Below are 17,985 nucleotides of genomic sequence, written 5' to 3'. Positions count from 1 at the left end.
TTGGTTTGTTTGGGGTCAGAGAGTGTCCCTATTAGACACAGGCTTTGGGCTTCTAGAGACCCAGCGTCAACAACATTCGTGGCGCATCTACCAGGCAGCCAGGAAGGCCTCGCTGGCTGAGCCAGACACACACCCTCGCCTGGGCTTTCTCCCTCACACCCAGCTCAAGGCTCCTCCCATCCTCCCTCCTCCCTAAAGTTCTTTCAGCCCTCCCCTCAGCCAGCCTCTCCCCCTGTAAATCCTAGCCCAAGGTGGGGACGATATTGGCAGCGAGAGACCCACGCGCTTTAACTCCTGGAGCTGAATGCAGGCAGAGTGAGAGGGAGGAGGTCTGTGAACCCAATTTGCAGCACTGTCATAACCTCCTCTAGTTGAACCAGTTTGCTCCTAGGCCATAGGACAGAGAAGGCCAGGGGAAGGGAGACTGCTTTGACCTGCAGGTGGAGGTTAACTAAGAAAAGGGGACTGTGTCTTCTCCTCTGGTATACTCCTGCCCCATCACTCCACGCCCTGGGAGTGTCCACGTCCCTCAGTGCCTACCCTGGGAGGTACCAGAGACTGGCCTGGCAGAACACAGCATGGCCAAAGACAACTCAGTCTCCCCAAATGGCTGGAAGGGGGATAGCGCCAGAGAGAAAGGGTTGGCATCATGGAGCCCAGGACACTGACCTCTGCCAGCTCTGCCCGGCCTCCCGGGGATGGAGCCACGGAAGCCTAGCAAATGGGAGGGGCAGAGACCCAGGCGTCCTGGGCCGCCCCGCCCAGTCCTCCCCCCAGTCACCCCCCCCCAGCCCCAGGGCACCGAGGAGGGAGCCGGGCAGGGGCAGGCGGCAGGGGAGGGAGGAGCGAGGGCGGGAGGGGGAGGAGGGAGCCAAGCAGGGAGGGAGGTGGGGGGGTAGGGAGGGAGAAAAAGAAAGAAAATATTTTCCGTGTCCCCGCCTGCGGAGTCAGTGTGCGGTTTGGGAGAAAATGTGTCGGATATTTTGGGGCGGTCACGTGGGCGGGCGGGCTCCAAGAGGCCCCGGGATTGTCCCAGCCTAGAGCCGTGCCCCCCTGAAGCCCCCCATTACCGCGAGTCACTAACACCGCGGCGCTCCATCCCCGAGACCGCCCGACGCCGGGACCTCGGGGTTCTGCGGCCTTACTTCCCCCGCCCTCCCCTCCAGGTGAGTCAGGCGGGGAAGCCGGCTCGCCCGCTCACCCGCTCGCCCGCCCTCCCGCCGCGGACGCCGGGGTCCTCTGCTGAAATGAGCCAGGGGCGGGGGCGTCGGGAGCTTTGGGGTCCTTTCCCTCCGGGGGTGGCCAAGCTGTTAGCCGGGCTTACGAGGAGGCTTCCTGCTCCCAGTTGGGGTCAGTCGTGACCTGGGAAGGGAAAGGGAGATTTTTAGACAGACTGAGGATGGGCCGGGTTGTCTGCCCTTGATTTTGGTGAGTATTGAAGGAGAGCATTTAGGAAAGTCTTGGGCAGGCAAACCTATCTTCCTGTACTCGAAATGTCAGAGAAGACGGTTTTCCTTCTCTGGGAAAGGATGGCATTCTTCCACCGGGGGTGGGGTGGGGGGCGTACTGAAGGGTGGGTCTGATGGTCCAAGTACCCTTTCTCCAGTGGAATGGCAGGGCTCTGCAGAGGAACCAGGAAAGGTCTAGCAAATGGCCCTGGCTGTGTCTAGGTGGGTAAAGTGGTCTGTGGAGTTTGACTGCAGACCCTGGATTCTCTCTGACCTATCCCTAACTGCACTAGTGAACCAATGAAGGGGAGCTCTTTTATAATATTCTCGAGGGCAAGCCCCAATGGGACAAAGGTAGAGTTATAACTCCGAGAGAAGTTCAGGAGAGCCCCAGTCCTGGAGTTCCACTGACAGCGCCTCTCTCATTTCCAGCGGTTTCCACCAGGTCCCTCACCTCAGCCTGGCCCAGTATGTAGGAGGGAATCTCTGCAGAGGCCAGAGGGTAAGAATATGCTTAGTTGGTGGTCATGGGGATGGGGCAGCAGGGTTGTCTGATTCTGGGAGGGGACTCAAGGACAAAATGCTCAAATAATTCCTTCCCTCTTGTAGGGCTTAAGCCTTGGGCAGTTGGGATCCTACTCCTCAAATTTGAGGCTCCTGCCCTTATGGTCATTCTTTAGGTACTGCCATTGTCAGTAAGGAGAAGACTTGGAGGGGACTAAGGGAAGTGTGTATGTCCAGGGTACTCGGAGCTTGGGTATCCCAGCGCGCGCGCGCGCACACATACATACACACACACACACACACACACACACACACACACACACCACATATACACACACACAGTGGCTGGTAGGCAGCACAGGACACGCCCCCCCAACCCGGGCACACCCCCACCTCTGGCTCAGAAAGCCACCTAACTGGCACCTCCAGTTCCCCCCTCGGCCCCACCCTGCCCGTGCCCTCTGATGCCCACACACATTCCACTGGCATTGCCTGCCTGCCTCCCGGGTACTGCCCCTCCCTGGGGCCAGTGGGTAGAGGGAGGGCACCTGAGGATTCAAGGTGGAGAATCAAGGGTCTAGACTCCCCCAACAACGGCACAGAGCCAGGGAAGCTAGTTCCACTGCTGCCTCCTGGAGAGCAGACTGGGGGCTCAGGCTAGAGCAAAGGATGCCTGGGTTCTCCGCCCATTCTGGAGATGGGGTCATGGAAAAAGGTGGTCGTGTTTATACAGAGGGGAGGGGGGCAGCCGGTGGAGAGCAACTGACAAGAGCAGCTTTGTTCCAGGCTCTGGAGCGGGCAGGGCAGCAGGGAGACGCCCCCCTCCATCCGGCAGCCCCCTTCATCCATGCCCTCCCCTCAACTCCACCTCATCTCTAAGAGAAGCTTTGTGAGAACCCTTTCCCCAAGTCAGTTGCCCGCCTTCTAGGCTGCACCATCTGAGGTGGTATCTTGGGAAGAGTTCTCCGTCTTCTGCGGGTCCCACAGAGAACCAAACCAGTTGAGGCCTCACTTAGGGTTTCCTTTGACTCCGAGCTATCTTGCCCTCTTCTACCTGAAACTGAAGTGCGCCCCCCTTCCCAGAGGGACCAGGACTCAGGAGAGAGGGATCTCTGTTACCTTCTTCACCTCTAAGCCTCCCCTCCCAGGTAGTTGAGGAGGAAGGCCAGGGAGAGTTATCCTTTGCTTACAATGTCCTTGGTGAGGACCAGGAGCCTGAACACCCCTCCCTCAAGCCCTGCCTTACCTAGAGGTCTGTTTCCCATCAGTAGGTAAGATGCCAAGACAAGGATGGCTGGAATAGAGAGCCCATTCCCAGTCTAAGCAGAATCTGGGGAAGATTGGGGGGTTTGGGGGGTGGGGTGGAGAATGCTCTACCAGTTCATCACTCTTGGTATTGGAGGGGTTAATCCACCTGGAATGTAGCCCAGCCTGTTGAGCTATGGCCCAGGGGCCTAGGGGGCCCTGGACTCCTGGATCCACCTGAGTTTAACTTGGGATGAGGACTTCATGGACTAAGAGAAGGATTCTGGAGGCTCTGAGTTAATACTCTGGGGACATTGGGGGTCCCCCTGAGTTGGAGGGTCCCGGGCCTGTTGGTGGTACCTAGTGAGGGTCAGAGTCTCCTTTATGAGTTTTTTCTTAGGAGTTTGGAGGTTGGGAGAGATGAGAGAAAGAAAGAGGGAAAAAAGCAGAGGTACAAAAACAAAGGAAAAAAGATGCTGGTCCTAGACAGTTTCTAACTGGAAGGGAATGCAGAGATGTGTGTAAGATGCCCACCTGTGCACTCATCTTCTGTCCACTTTCATTCGGTCTCCTATGGAGTGTAGCTGCACCCAAAGCCCATTAACTTTCACAGTGGTAGGCGGTTCTGGAGACCCTGATCAAGGACCTTTTCCTTGGTCACCATATGATGGTGTGCGGGACCTGGATTTCCCTTTCCTTTTTTAAAATTTGTTTTGTTTTGTTTTGTTTTGTTTTGTTTTTCGAGACAGGGTTTCTCTGTGTAGCCCTGGTTGTCCTGGAACTCACTCTGTAGACCAGGGTGGCCTCAAACTCAGAAATCCACCTGCCTCTGCCTCCCAAGTGCTGGGATTAAAGGCATGCGCCACCACTGCCCGACAGGAAGCTACATTTGAGGGAGGAAAGAATATAGGGATAATTTTTAGGAGTCCAGAGAGAGAAGGAGGAGGAGCAGCAGCAATGTGGACTGAGGACAAGGAGGGGGTCTTCTGGTACTACAGCTCTGTCCCAGCTCTGTCCCAGTAGGGCTTCACCTGCGCAGAGAGCATAGGGTGACTGGGATGGTTGGTGACAGAGGAAGAGCTGGGAGGGAAAGAATGAGTACCAAGGAAGACAGAGAAAGCAAATGATAATTAAAAGGCACTCGGGAAGCACGAAGTACGAGATTTTGACATGGCATTTAGTGCATGCCCTACTTTATCTTAAACAGTCTGTGCACGATGAATTAGTGGGTCCTCCAAACAATCTTACCAACTGGTGGGTCCTATTAGTCTCAAATGGTAGATGAAGAAATGGAGGCACAGAGAAATCAAATAATTCCTCCCAAGTCCCCCAACCAGCAAGTGGGAGTGTCAGTTCAGAGAGTACATGTGACCAGTACACCACACTCTCCAAAGCCATAGAAGACTCAGAAGTTAAAGCAGACATATTTGCTTGCTGCCATCACAGTAGTATGAGTTTGAATTAGTTTATTTTTATTTTATTTTATTTTATTTTTGGTTTTTCAAAACAGGGTTTCTCTGTGTAGCCCTGGCTGTCACATGGAACAACTCACTCTATAGACCAGGCTGGCCTCGAACTCAGGCCTCATCCTCCTGCCTCTGCCTCCCAAGTCTGGGATTATAGGCATGCACCACCACTGCCAGGCCTAATTTTTTTTTTTCCAAGACCACCCGGCCCTAATTTATTTATTTATTTATTTATTATTTTTTATTTATTATTATATATAAGTACACCACTGTAGCTGTCTTTAGACACACCAGAAGAGGGTATCAGATCTCATGACGGATGGTTGTGAGCCACCATGTGGTTGCTGGGATTTGAACTTGTGACCTTCGGAAGAGCAGTCGGTGCTCTTACCCACTGAGCCATCTCACCAGCCCCCTAATTTATTTTTTAATGGGCTTAATTTGTATTTACTTATTTTCTCTCTCTCTCTCTCTTTCTCTCTCTTTCCCTTTTTCTCTCTCTCTTTCTTCCTTCCTTCCTTTCTTTCTTTCTTTTTTTCTTTCTTTTCTTGGCAAGGGGTCTTACAGTGTGGGCCTGGCTGCCTCTGTCTCATGGGTACTGGGATCAAAGAAAGGTATTTGGGCCGGCAGTGGTGGTGCACACTTTTAATCCCAGCACTTGGGAGGCAGAGGCAGGTGGATTTCTGAGTTTGAGGCCAGCCTGGTCTACAGAGTGAGTTCCAGGACAGCCAGGGCTACAGAGAGAAACCCTGTCTAGAAAAACCAAAAAGAAAGAAAGAAGGAAAGAAAGAAGGAAAGAAAGAAAGAAAGGAAGGAAGGAAGGAAGGAAGACAGGAAGAAAGGGAGAAAGAAAGAAAGAAGGGTATTCGGGGTAAATGTGTACATGCTCAGTTTGAAAGTTATTTTTTCCTGGTTCCAGGTATCGAACTCAGAATCTTGCACTTGCTACATGCTAAGCAGGTGACCCACCACTGAGCTATGAACCCCTAATCTGAGTGTTTGGGTCTTGGGAGTCATACTCTCTACTTTGCAGGACAGATGTTAGAGCAGATGTCAGGTCCAGCTATGATGCTTCCATCCTGGAACCTCACCAAAAGATCTCAAATTGTTATTCACTTCAGAACCTCAGTTTACCCTTCCCTGAAGCTAAACTGGTTTCTCAGAAGCCGTACAACTTTCTGCCCTGCCCACTCTATTGAACTGCAAGTGCTCAAGCCGGGGCAGTAAGAGTAACAGACAGACGGAAGGACGGATGCTCATGGCCTTCAGCTGCACAGTGATCTGCTCGGTAATTGTTGGTCATCTCATGTATCTTTTCCTTTATCTTTCTCTAGGACTCTTGGAGATCCATTGGGCAGGCCAGGCAGGGTGGGCACGGAGCCTCCCAGGCCAGGGCAGTGGGCATGGGCGGGGGCTGCAGCTGAAGACCACCCCCGCCCACTGCAGAGTCCAAGGGATTCCCACGCAGCAGCTACCATGGCCACCAATAAGGAGCGACTCTTTGCACCCGGTGCCCTGGGGCCTGGATCTGGTTACCCAGGAGCAGGCTTCCCGTTCGCCTTCCCGGGTGCACTCAGAGGTTCACCACCATTTGAGATGCTGAGCCCTAGCTTCCGGGGCCTGGGCCAGCCTGACCTCCCCAAGGAGATGGCTTCTCTCTGTGAGTCTTGGGGGTCTTGGGCAAATGAAGGCAGATGGGAACAGGGTGATATAGAAAATGGGCACCCTTATTGGAAAGGTGAACAGGGAGGGAGGTAGTGGTTGTGAGGATAGTATCTGTGGGTGGCAGTTCTCTTCAAATATGATCTCAAAGTAGAGGGCCTAAAACTGCCTTCTGGGGGACTCAGCACAGAAGGGAACACAGGCCTGTGGGCACCTGAGCATGCTTGTGCATCTAGTGCCCTTCAAGGCTGCATGCAGTTGGAGGTGGTAGGGAGGGCAGATGGGGGACTAAAGAATCTGAGAAGTCAGTCTGTCAGCTGTCTCTGTGATGAAGAAGGGCTATGGGATTCTAAGGCTGCAAACAGGGAGGAAACTTAGTGCCCAGTGTGTAAAGACAGATGTGTGGGGCTGGGAAAATGCCTATAGGTTCTGAGGGCAGAAGTAGCCTGGTGGCAAAGAGGGGGCTCTTGGTCCACAACATATCTAGACCAGAGCAAGGGTTATGCAGGAGCATCCCCTCCCTCCAGGTCTGGAATAGTCTCCACACACTGCAGACCCCTGCTTGTCCTGGGGCCTGCCCTCTTTAGGTTAAGTGTTTCAATGCTGCCAGAAAGTAAGGCCAGAGCTTCCCTTCTCTCTCTGAGACCCTTCTTTGCCCATTTGGAGATTGATTGTCACTCTTGACCAGGACATGACAGGCAGGGGTGTGGTAGGGGACCTCCGACTCCAGTGTCTGGCACAGGGCTCTCTGTATACAGGGACAGAGCATGGAGAGGTAAAGTGAAAGCCTTGCGAGGAGCAGGAGAATAGTGACAGAGAAAGAAAGATGCAGAGTAGACACATTCTTTAGCATGGTGGTTCACTTTTTTTTTTTTCTCAAGACAGGGTTTCTCTGTGTAGCCCTGGCTGTCTGGAACTCACTCTATAGACCAGGAGGGACTCGAACTCAGAAATCCACCTGCCTCTGCCTCCCAAGTGCTGGGATTAAAGGCGTGTGCCACCACTGCCTGGTGGTGGTTCACACTTTTAATTCCAGCACTTACAAGGCCAAGGCAGGGATCTCTGAGTCTGAGACTAGCCTGGTTTGCACAGAGAAACCTGTTTCAAAGAACAGCAGCAGCAGCAGCAGCAGCAATAGTAAAGGTATAGCTGTCACACTGAGCAAAAGAGGAGGGCCTTTAAGGCAAAGGGGGGACACTTGCAAACTTTGTATATAGGGGTGACTAGACTGGAAAGGGTATGCCTATCTGGAGTGTGTGTTTATCTCCCAGACCATGTGTAGTATATGTGTACATAGCATCTCCAAGTCTGCTCCTACACAGAACTCCAATGTATGCAACATAACCTCTGAAGAATCAAGAGGGCTGATTATCAAGAATTTGTAGGGCTGCTGATGTTTGGTAGGGGCTGCCCTTGATGTGGTTGTAATACAACGGAGGTTACAGTGAGGCATGCAGGGTGAGTGTTTGGAAACTTCAGCTGGACTCTCCCTCTTTCTGAGTGTCATTCTGTGAACCTGCCAGGCACCTGGCATCAGGAATAAGCCTCAACTCCCGTGAAATGTATTCCTTTCAGAGAATCATACAACCTAACCCATACAGTCTTCTGACTTGGTTTCCCCAGGTTCTGTGTGAGGTGACTAAAAGGAGCCGATGTCAGAAAGGATGAAGGGAGAGGTTAGTGGTAGGAAGGATGCTGAGGGATATGGCCAGTACCCAGTGAAAGTCTCCTTGTGTTCCTGTATTCTAGATACGTGGAGATGGAGGGCAGGGTTCAAAGTGAGGTCAAAGTATTGCTGAGCCCATCCTCAAAGATCCCCCTTGAAGGATAGGGACTGGAAGGAGAGCTCCAGAGAATCAGCACCAGGGAAGGCAGCTGAGGAGGGTGCGGCGGCTGGCTAGCATGGAAGGACAGGCCCAGGCAGGGAGGTAGCAGGTGGGGTAGGGAGGAGGGGAAGGCCTGGGTCCAGACAGTGCTTGGGGTGGGGCGTCCAGCTGAAGAGAACCCTGGAGTTTAGGGACCCTCTGTTGGTGGGAGAGTAACCGATCAAAGGATGACAGAGTGACATCTCTCCTTTGCTTTGATCTGCTGTCCATTTTTGGTTGTAGCCATCTAATCGTAAATGGGAGGGGTGGATCAGAGCCATAAATCTGATGACACACCCATGCTCACCTACACTGTGAGGCAGTCTCTCGTTGAACCACCTTCTTATTCACTCAGGATAAGAAGGGATGGTTTAAGGAGAGGCCTGAAGCTTCTCCTTGGGGGCTGGTTTTGGATAATATTGAAGAGTCAGTCCCTGGCACTTTGGGGATCTCCTTGGTGAGAAGTCTTGCTCCACCTCTTGAGGCTCTCCGGGGGGCCTCAGTGGGTGAGGCAGGCATCTTAGAACCCTGTTGTGGAGGAGGGGAGAAGCGAGGGGAGCATGTGCTGCTGCCGAGCTAGGCAAGCATAGACCTGCGTGCATGAAAAACGGAGGGAGTGTATGCGCACGAGCACCCGTGTGTATGTATGCGTGCATGCACGAGTGTGAACGAAAGGCCAATTGTCCGTACCTCTCACGAACCTTGATGTGTAGTATATTAGCTTTTCCAGATTATAGGGGCAAAATGTGTCAGCGGAGAAAGGATTCTGTGGTCTTGAAGACCTGGCCCAATTTGTCCTCAAATATTGTGGGGGTAATAACGGTCATGGCCGTGGGGCCAGTGTCTGTGGGGCAGGGAGCCCAAGCTCCACCGTACTAAGTTACTTGGCGACACTGAGAGCAGGCTGACACAAGGAGAAAAGGGTTTAAGCTGGAGATACCCAGAGAGGCAGCTATACAGGTGCAGGCCCAGAGAGGGGCCAGGCACAAGGAAAAAAAGTAAGGAAAGAAAGCCATGGCAGATGAGGGTGGCAAGCAGGCAGCAGAGAAGTCTCCTCAGGAAACCCCCAGTGGCTGCCTCTTTCCCTTCCCCTCCCAGTCTCTCCTCCTCCTCCGGCTCCAACCCCAGCCCCAGGCCGACACAAACGGGGCTTTGATTGCAACAGGAAACCTCTCCGGCGGGGGGAGCCGAGCTTGCCGCCACTGCTGGGGCCCAGGCGGGACCCCCCTCCTGGCCCCCTACCCTGTCCCAGCCCCCATCCTGCCAAGAGCGCCTCACATCCTTGCTTTAGGCCTCACCCTCTCTTTCACACCTCCCTTTGCCACCCCCTCCTTGTCTTCAGAAGACCCCTCCCAGAGCTCCTCAGGTGGGACCTATCCCTTTAGGACTTATCCTTTTGGGCGGGACCTACTTTGGTTTGAAATACCCCTTCAGTGTTTAGAGATTTTGGGAGAAAAGGAGAGTTATTGAGCAGGAAGAACTCCAAGCTAGTGATCCTCAAACCTCAAGTAGAGGTGGCAAGATGGAGAGAGGGAGGATTTAGCTGTTCCGCTCCCCCAACCCAGTCCAGTCCAAACTCTGAAGGGTGACCATGCTGGAAGCCTGAGTGCTGTTGATCTTCTGGGGGGGGGGCACATTCTTTGCCCCCAGGACCATAGCTTTTCCAGGATCTAGCTGGGAGGGGGTTGCACCCCAGTGGTGGGGATCATAGGGAAGGGGTTGAGTCAGGCACCAGCCCCCCCTTCATACCCTCACCAAGGCTGGTGGGGAACATCTGGTTCCCATGAAATGCTAGAGGCTAATGGGTCTAATTGCTGCAATAAGGGTTGGGGGGTGCTTTGGGAAAAAGAGGGGCACTAGATTCCCCCATTTTGCTTTCTATCCTAGGCTGTACTGTGTCTCCAGCAAGAGCTGGGGCTGGTGGCATAGGCTGGTCTGATAACCTTTAATACCCTTTCCCAGCAATGCTCTCAAAGTACACACAGATGGGGTGATGAGGACTGGGGTGCATCTGGTGAAGAGAAAGGGGGGCTTTTGAGAACTCATGGCTTCCTGGAGCCCTCCCCCCCACTCTTGTGCCCTCCTCCCAACCCCCTCCCTGTGGCCTGGCCACTTCTGGTTCTAATTACCAACCAGGCAGGCCTGACTTAATTGGGACCTTTCAGATTTCGGAGGGGGAAGGGGAACTTACAAGCCTGAAGTTGACTCGTCAAGGCTCTTTTTTCCTTGTTTTTTGGGGGTACTCTTCCATTTTCTACTTTTTTTCCCCTACTGGTTCTATTCCAATCTAGGCACTTAATCCTGGACTTTCTTTTCTGTTTTGTTTTTTTTGGGGGGGTGGGGTACGGTTGGATTCAGAAATGGAGTGTTGGACATGATGGGAAAGTTCACATTAGGTTGTAAAGATCTTGTCTTCCTCTTCATGCCTGCTGCAAGCTCCCAGTTTGCCCGTCCATCCCAGCCCACCATCACCATCCGCATTTTAGGCCCTCCTCTCCAGCCCTGCCCCCTGAGTCCCTGGCAGCCTCCCGTTCCCCTCCCCCGTTCCCGCCTCCTTTGCCTACTCTGGCACCCCTTCCTGCTTTTTATTCTTTCAACAGGCGCCCCACTCTCTCAGCACCCCAGTGCGACCCCGACTCGGTACAGCAGATTCTTAGAAAAGTGCGCCCCGCCCTGGCTCAGCCACAGCCGCCGGGCGGGGGAAGGGGTCGGGCCGGGCGCCGCTCCCGCTCCCGGGCGCTCCCCGTGTGAGCGGCGCTGACAGAGCCGGCTGGGCCGGCCCGCCGGGCGGTCGGGCGGTCGGGCGGCCGGCGGGCGGGGCGTGGGGGAGGGGGCGGTTTCCGGGAGTCGCCGCCACTGGCGTTGTCCCGGGGCCAGGGTCCCCGATTCGACGCGGCCTGGCAAAGGCAAACTTCTGACGTGGCCAGCACCCTCCCTTGAGTGCCCGGGGGGGGGGGCACTGGAGGTGGCACTGAAGGAGGGGCAGCTATTTCCTATAGTGGGGTATAAGTGACCCTGTGCAGTGAATGACCAGCAGGGCAGTTATTGCGAAGGGGGGTGGGGTGGGGAGCCCTTTGCACGGTGGAAACTCGGGGTGGGGGCAGTTGTCATTGGGAGGGATCAGTTTCGTCTGAGTCGCAGTTTGATACTGTAGGGACAGTTTAGGGGGTAGTTTGTGCTCTTAAACTGAAGTCAGGTTCTGGGAGAGGGCAATGAGGGAGGTAGCCGAGGCACTTTGGGAGTGTCAGTCGCGGGATAGAGCTTTGGGGACTTTGAGGGAGGCGACCCAGCCCTCGGCAGAGGAAGGATAGCCGGAGCTAGGAGGGGTAGACTCCGCTGCGCTGGAGGGGGCGGGGGGGGGGACTCCGCTGCGGAGCTGGCGACGGCCTGGGCGGGGTGGGGCGGGGCCGGGTCAGGAGGAGGTGAGCGCGCCCGGCCACCCGCCCCGAGGGGGGTTCCCGGAGAGTTCACCGCGGGAGCGCGCTCTGGCCCTTGGACCGGGGGTGGGAAGATCGGGAAGGAAGGAGGCGGCAGCGCGCACTGAGCCGCAGGAATGTAGTATTCAGCTCTGAAGCGCGCGCGCGCGAAGGAAGAAGGAGGAGTCGGGCCTGGGAATGAGGGGGGTGGAGGTAACGCAGGTCCTATGGGTCTGGAGAGCTGCGTAGCGCAGGGGATCTCAAGGTTCTCCTCTACGCCGCTATTCTTAACACCCTTGCTTGTGTTGACTTGTATGCCGAAGAAAGGGTTGAAGGGAGGGGGAAGACGCTGTGAAAGGAAATGCGCATATTTGATTCCTTCATTCCTTCCCCCAATCCTCACCTGGGCACGCGCTTAAGTGCAATGTGTTCAGACTTCCAGCTCCCCGAGAGAGCATGATTGCAAGCATTTTTCCTGAGCCGGATGTATTTGCACAAATTCTTGCACCTATGAATGTATGTGCGTGCAGATATGCGTGTGCACTATTGCACGTTTGCAAATTTGTGGTGCCTGCCAAGATAAATGCTTGCACAGATGTATGTCTGAGCAAGCGCGTGCGCCGCTCAGCTAGTAGACGTATGTGTATGTGTATGTGCTCCACTCCCAGCTCTGCTCATCTTGGTGCCCGGCCCCTTTCGCTCTCCAGGCCCCACCCCCATCCCTCTAGGCTGTGCATTTACAAAAGGTCTCCACAGAGCTAGCTGCCTAGGCACCCTAAGTGAGGCAGAGGGAGGCAGAAGCTACAGCTTCGCCTTCGCGCCCCACCCAGTCCTTTTCCCTTGCTGGGGATCCCCCTCTTCCCCGCCCACCCCTTACCCCCCATGCATCTCAGCGCCCTATGCTAGCCCTCCCCCTCCCCCCTCCAGGAGCGGGGCGCTGCGGGGGGAGGAGGGGGAATGGGCTGCGGGTCCTTGGTGTTCTAGCACCCAGTTTCTCTCCAAACCGGGTCGCGATGTACGACTGCATGGAATCGTTTGTCCCGGGTCCGCGACGGCTGTATGGGGCGGCCGGGCCCGGGGCCGGCTTGCTACGCAGAGCCACTGGCAGCTCCTGTTTCGCCGGACTTGAGTCTTTTGCCTGGGCACAGCCTGCCAGTCTACAATGTAGGTATTCGAGCTCGGAGATCGGGTATTGGGTGCACGAGAGGTTGATGCTTACTATTTCCGTGTGTAAAGTTTGGGACTGGGGCGCAAGAGGGTATTCTGGTCCTTTCTATGTGAGGTACTGGCCCTTTAAACACGAGGGCCTCCAGAGTCCGTCTCCTTTGCGTGTGTATTGCAGTGTTTGGAGTATATGCGGTTTTTATGGTGGATGTTTAGATAGGGCTTTGGTTGATGCCACTCCAGAGTCCCTGGGTGAGAGACCGATATATGTTGCTAGTGTGTTCTCCAGTCCTCTTTAGTCTCGGAGGGATATGGCACCCAGCACTGTGGGTAGCGTTTGTAAAGTCAATGCGGGAAGTTGGGAGCGTTAAAAAAAATGCAGAGCGTGTGAATACCTGGCTTGTGCAAGCCTAGGGGACGTGGGTGTGGAGTTGGGGGTCTCTCCACGCACTGTCACCCTCCGCCTAGGTTGGCAGATGTTCGTGGCCCAATGTGGGGATGTTTGTGGCTTGAGGCCGGGAGGGCGTGTGCCTTGCGTGGCTGCGGGGGCGTTTTTGGAAAGTGCTGTGTCCTAGAGTGCATCCTGTGTGCTCTGCTTTTGGGGTGCAAGGGGTGTGCACAAAAGAGTGAGAAAGTTGGATTCTGTGTTCATCTTCATTAAAACAACAACAACACCCTTAGAGTGTGTGTGTGTATTCGGTTGTCTTGACAGATGACTTTTTTCTGCAGCTCCAACATCACTTAAGCAGGAAGCGAAAAGTTTAAAGCCAAGTGTATGGAGTGAGGAGGGGGTGGTCTGGAAGTGACAGCTGGTAGGGGTAACAATCGTAAGGCCCCCAAATATCCATCTTCCCCCTCTCTGTAATGGGAGATGCCAGGCATGGGGCCCTGGAACCCCTTTCGAGAGCCGCAATAAAAAGCTGGGGATGGAGAGGCAGTAAAAATAAAGTCCAGATGAGAAGCGGCTTTGAAGCCTGGGCCACAGTGCCTGGCGGGGGTGGGCTGTTGGAAGGGGCTGAGAGAGGAGCCTGGGACACCCCCCCAAATTTGCTGGGGGTTGGCACTGCACTCGCAGTCTGGGTACGGATGACTGCAGACCTAGGCTCGGGGGTGGGGGAGCACGATGGGAAGGGGCGGACAGCGGGTGGGGTGGCTGGCGCTGGGGGAGTGCACACGCAGGGTCACTGAGCCCCCGCCAACGCGCCTCGCTCCTTGGCACTCAACAGCGGTGTTTACAAGTTCAGATTTTTTTTTTTTTTTTTTTGTCCCAGGGCAGAGCTCTCAGATTTAACTGGGAAAGTGGAAAGGGAGATATCAAACAGGAGACAATGCTTTGGAGTTGGATGGGATAAGAATTGATGTGCTATTTAAGGGTTGAAGATGGAACTAGTACATTGCACCCAGTTTCTATGATTCTTAACCTTGCCATGCCCAGTATAATGGAGAACTATGGACAAATTGGTTGGCATCTGAGTTAGAAATATCTAGGGGGGTAGTGGGGGTGTTGGCTGTAGGGATCCTGGGCAAGGACTATATATATTCTTATTTAGGCCTCTGGAGAGATTTTGGGCTTGGTAGCTCAGTATTTTTGCATTTCTGTTTGAGGCAGTAAGTCTGGCCAGTAATGGGCACACAGAACCAACTATATACCCCCTGCCACTCTCAAAAGGAAAGCGTTTTAGAGTAGAGCTGGATTGTGTTTTAGTGGCATTTGGATGGAGACTATGGTGTCCTGGTGTTGTGCTGACCGAATGTGGTGTTTGGTAGTAGGTAGCTGTGACTTGTCATCCACCGACATGGAGTACTTGTGGCTTGATGTTTGTGAGCTCCTCTGTTTAAAGGTCTGGCCCACGCTAAGGCAGTGCCCACAGTAAGTCTGTCTGCTTTTGTGTCTGTGTCATGTTGGCCTGCAAACGTGTGTGTCTTCAAGGAGATTGTGTGCTAGCTAGGTTGTGAGTCCAGGCAGCTCAAGCTCTGGGCCTTGCAGCTGGGAGCGTTTACAGCCGGTTATAAAGAGTTTGTTTGAAGCTCCGCTCAGCCTGGCCAGGAATTTCCTCAATTTCAGCAATTTGGGCTTTAAAAGGAGAAAACCCCGAGCCCACCCCCTCCTCCTCAGCAGGGGCCCCTGCAGAGCCCAGGAGCAGCATCCCAGTGCCGAGGTCTCAGCTCAGTGTTGAAGAGGGTATTCCCGGGTGTCCCAGAAGACCCTGTTAGCTTTGCAGAGCCCTCCACCCACAGTGACTTCAGAGCCATCGCATAGCACTTTTGGATACAGGGGGCGGGGATGTGCCAGAGGGGTGCCGAGAGAGGGTGACAGTGCCATTAGGATGGGAAAGGCTGCCCAAGGGCAGGCTCTCTGGGGCCTCCGTCTTATAATTGGCTGGTGCTGCCTGCCCCATGCCAGCCTGACCGCACCCAGGCCTTGCGCAAGAGAGGAAATGAGGAAATGAGGCAGCGCTCTGTGGGCAGGGAGGGCGTCAGTGCAGGAGAGAGTACCACCTCGTGCACAGGCCACTGCCCTGGAGACCCCAGGATGGGCTGAAAGTGAGGGCCCGAAAGGCCTTCCAGGCTTTCCCAAACCTCCCAGCACCTAACTATTTAGGCAACCCCACCCCCAGTCTTGAATAAACTCCCTACACCCTTCCGCCCCCTTTCTTTTGTGGGGGAATCTAACTCCAGCAGGATTCTTATGCTAATTGGGTGTGTGGGGGTGGGGTGGGTAGAGAGGGCTTCCCTCTTTGTAAGGTGGTGGAGTTGGTCTGGAACCCCCAACCTATGGGCTCTTCTGTCCTCTCACTACCTTGGGTCGTGTGGACTTGTGACCAGGTGGGTTACATGGCGTGGGAGGAAGGACACACACAGGAGGTTTGTTCAAAGGACGCTGGAAGTCTTCAGGATCCCCCCCCCCACCCCTACTACTTCCAAATGCCAGCAGCAGGTCCTGAAGGCTGGATGTTTTTCAAATATCCTGAGTCTCCCTGAGGGTGAACCCCACACTCTCCCAGCCTGCGGCAGGCTTGTACTCAGCAGCCTCCTGTATAAAGCGTGAGTTCCCCCTACTCTGGGCCTTGGCTAGGACTCCATATAAACTACAATTACTGTTTTCTGAAGCAGTTCAGGAATGAAGATTGGCTCAGAAAGGGTCTGGGGCAGCTCCCTTCCCCCTCAGCTGTTTACCCAGTGTCACCTGACTCTCTGCTACACCCCAAACTGCTCCTGGACCTAAGGACCTGAGTGAATCCCTGTCTCCCTCCACGGCCGGTCAGAGCCTTGAGAGCCTTGGCTCCCCTGTCAGCCTGTCACCCAGCCACTAATGTGCTCCTTCTGACCTGAGTGGGTTTTCAGGAGTGACTTAAATTAAGTCATTCAGCCAGGTGCCAGCTGTAGGTAGACTGTAACTGCCCCATTTGCCCCCACATCTGCTGACCTCTCCCCCCACTCAACCCCAAGTGCTTCCAGAGGAACTCTGAGTTTACCAGTGTCGGGAGTGATCCCTAACCTTTCAGCTCTATGCTCCTCCCCTTTTAAAAAATGTTTATGGTGTTCTGTCTGTACGTATTTTTGTGTGCCATTTTTGTGCCTGGTGCCCATGGAGGCCAGAAGAAGGAACTGGTTCCTCTAGAACTGGTGTTACAAATGGTTGTAAACTACCATGTACATGCTGGGAATCGAACCCTGGCCCTCTGGGAGAGCAGCCAGTGCTCTTACCTGCTGAGTCCCAACCAATCTTCAACTCTATGGAACAGAAGCAGAGAAGTTAACTCCTAGGTTGGCCTTGGCCTGGAATTTGCAGAATTGAACATTCATGTAGAAGAGTTGGCTTGATGAAGGGGTGGGGATAGGGGTAGGTGGCGGTGGGGCCTGAAATCCTAACAAGCTAAAAAGAGTGGTGGCCTGGGCTTTCCAGGGAGTACCTGGTAAGGGCTTATGCACAAGGGCAACAGCAGCAGTCACCAGCAGGTCCTGAGACAACAGAGGCCAGAGGATGAGGGTACCTCTGCTGATCTCCTGCTGCTTTTCCTTCAGCTGTGGAGACACAGAGCACTAGCTCGGAGGAGATGGTGCCCAGCTCTCCCTCACCCCCACCACCTCCTCGGGTCTATAAGCCATGCTTTGTATGCAATGACAAGTCTTCCGGCTACCACTATGGGGTCAGCTCCTGTGAAGGCTGCAAGGTGCGTATATGGTGGGGGGCTGAAGAGTTTAGGACTCAGAGTTGCCTGGGCTTACTACCATCAGAGACAGGGAATACAAGGCTGGGAATGTAGCTTAGTAGGTAGAATGCTTGCTTAGAATACTTGAGAACTCAGCAACACATCAGAGACCCTCTTATGCCAACGCTGTAGAGGCAGAGACAGGCAGATCTCTGAGCCAGCCTGGTCTACAGAGCTAGTTCCAGGACAGCCAGGGCTACACAGAGAAACCCTGTCTTGAAGAACCAAAAATTAATGAATAAATGAGTAGAAAAATAAAAATTATTTTAAAGGTGGGGGACCCAGGTGCTGTGTTCACATGAGGTTTTTTGCCTGTGTGGGATGAGGGACTATTAGGGCATAGATGATTAAGTGATTAGGTGAGGTGCGAAGGATTAGTGTGCAGAGGTTTGCTCACACACAAATGCATGTGCGTGCGCACGCATGCACACACACACACACACATTCACGTACACACACAAACATGCACTCATGCACCCTAAACAAACAAAAAACTAGACTGGTCAGGTCTAGCTAGGGCCACTTGTTTTGTTTGAGAAATACTGGTATTCCCAGCATGCTGTTTAGTGACGCTCCTACTCCCAAATTCAGGGCTTCTTCAGACGCAGCATCCAGAAAAACATGGTGTATACATGTCACCGTGACAAAAACTGTATCATCAACAAGGTCACCAGGAATCGATGCCAGTACTGCCGGCTACAAAAGTGTTTCGAAGTGGGCATGTCCAAGGAAGGTAGGCTCTCTCCCATCCTGTCCTACTGCACGGTTGTCCCTTTTGCTATCCAGCTTCCTTGACCCTGAGACCTAGCCTGCCCAGTAACTGCTTTCTTCTCCAAGACCATTCCCATTAGATTAGCTCCCTTTACCCCATAGACCACAGCCTTTTATCATTCTCCCCTCTCTTGACTATTCTTCTGAAACCTGGCACTAAGGGTTTTCTCTTCTGTTTGGTGGAGCAAGAGGGTTGGGCTCATCCCTTCCCTCTCCTGTTCTTTCACAGG

The 17,985-nt window shown here is 54.0% G+C and overlaps 1 protein-coding gene across 3 annotated transcripts in view; it reads left to right on the top strand.

Moving 5' to 3' along the window:
- The first annotated feature begins 884 nt into the window (after positions 1–884).
- Positions 885–17,985, top strand: part of Rarg (retinoic acid receptor gamma) — a 22,887-nt gene continuing 5,786 nt past the window's right edge. Inside the window, exons 1-5 of one of the 3 annotated variants that reach the window (XM_031356761.1) lie at positions 885–1,166; positions 1,881–1,950; positions 5,998–6,323; positions 16,797–16,945; positions 17,576–17,717. In XM_031356761.1, coding sequence (XP_031212621.1) covers positions 6,140–6,323; positions 16,797–16,945; positions 17,576–17,717 — 475 coding nt within the window. In that variant the 5' untranslated portion in view covers positions 885–1,166; positions 1,881–1,950; positions 5,998–6,139. Of the gene's footprint in view, positions 1,167–1,255; positions 1,429–1,880; positions 1,951–5,997; positions 6,324–12,329; positions 12,771–16,796; positions 16,946–17,575; positions 17,718–17,985 lie in introns of those variants that run through there. The other 2 variants (XM_031356764.1, XM_031356769.1) reach the window with 2 other exon arrangements.

Source organism: Mastomys coucha, unplaced genomic scaffold, assembly GCF_008632895.1.
Source record: "Mastomys coucha isolate ucsf_1 unplaced genomic scaffold, UCSF_Mcou_1 pScaffold11, whole genome shotgun sequence".
NCBI lineage: Eukaryota > Metazoa > Chordata > Mammalia > Rodentia > Muridae > Mastomys > Mastomys coucha.
The sequence above is the reverse complement of the archived record's forward strand: the minus strand, read 5'-3'. Positions and strand labels throughout refer to the sequence as shown.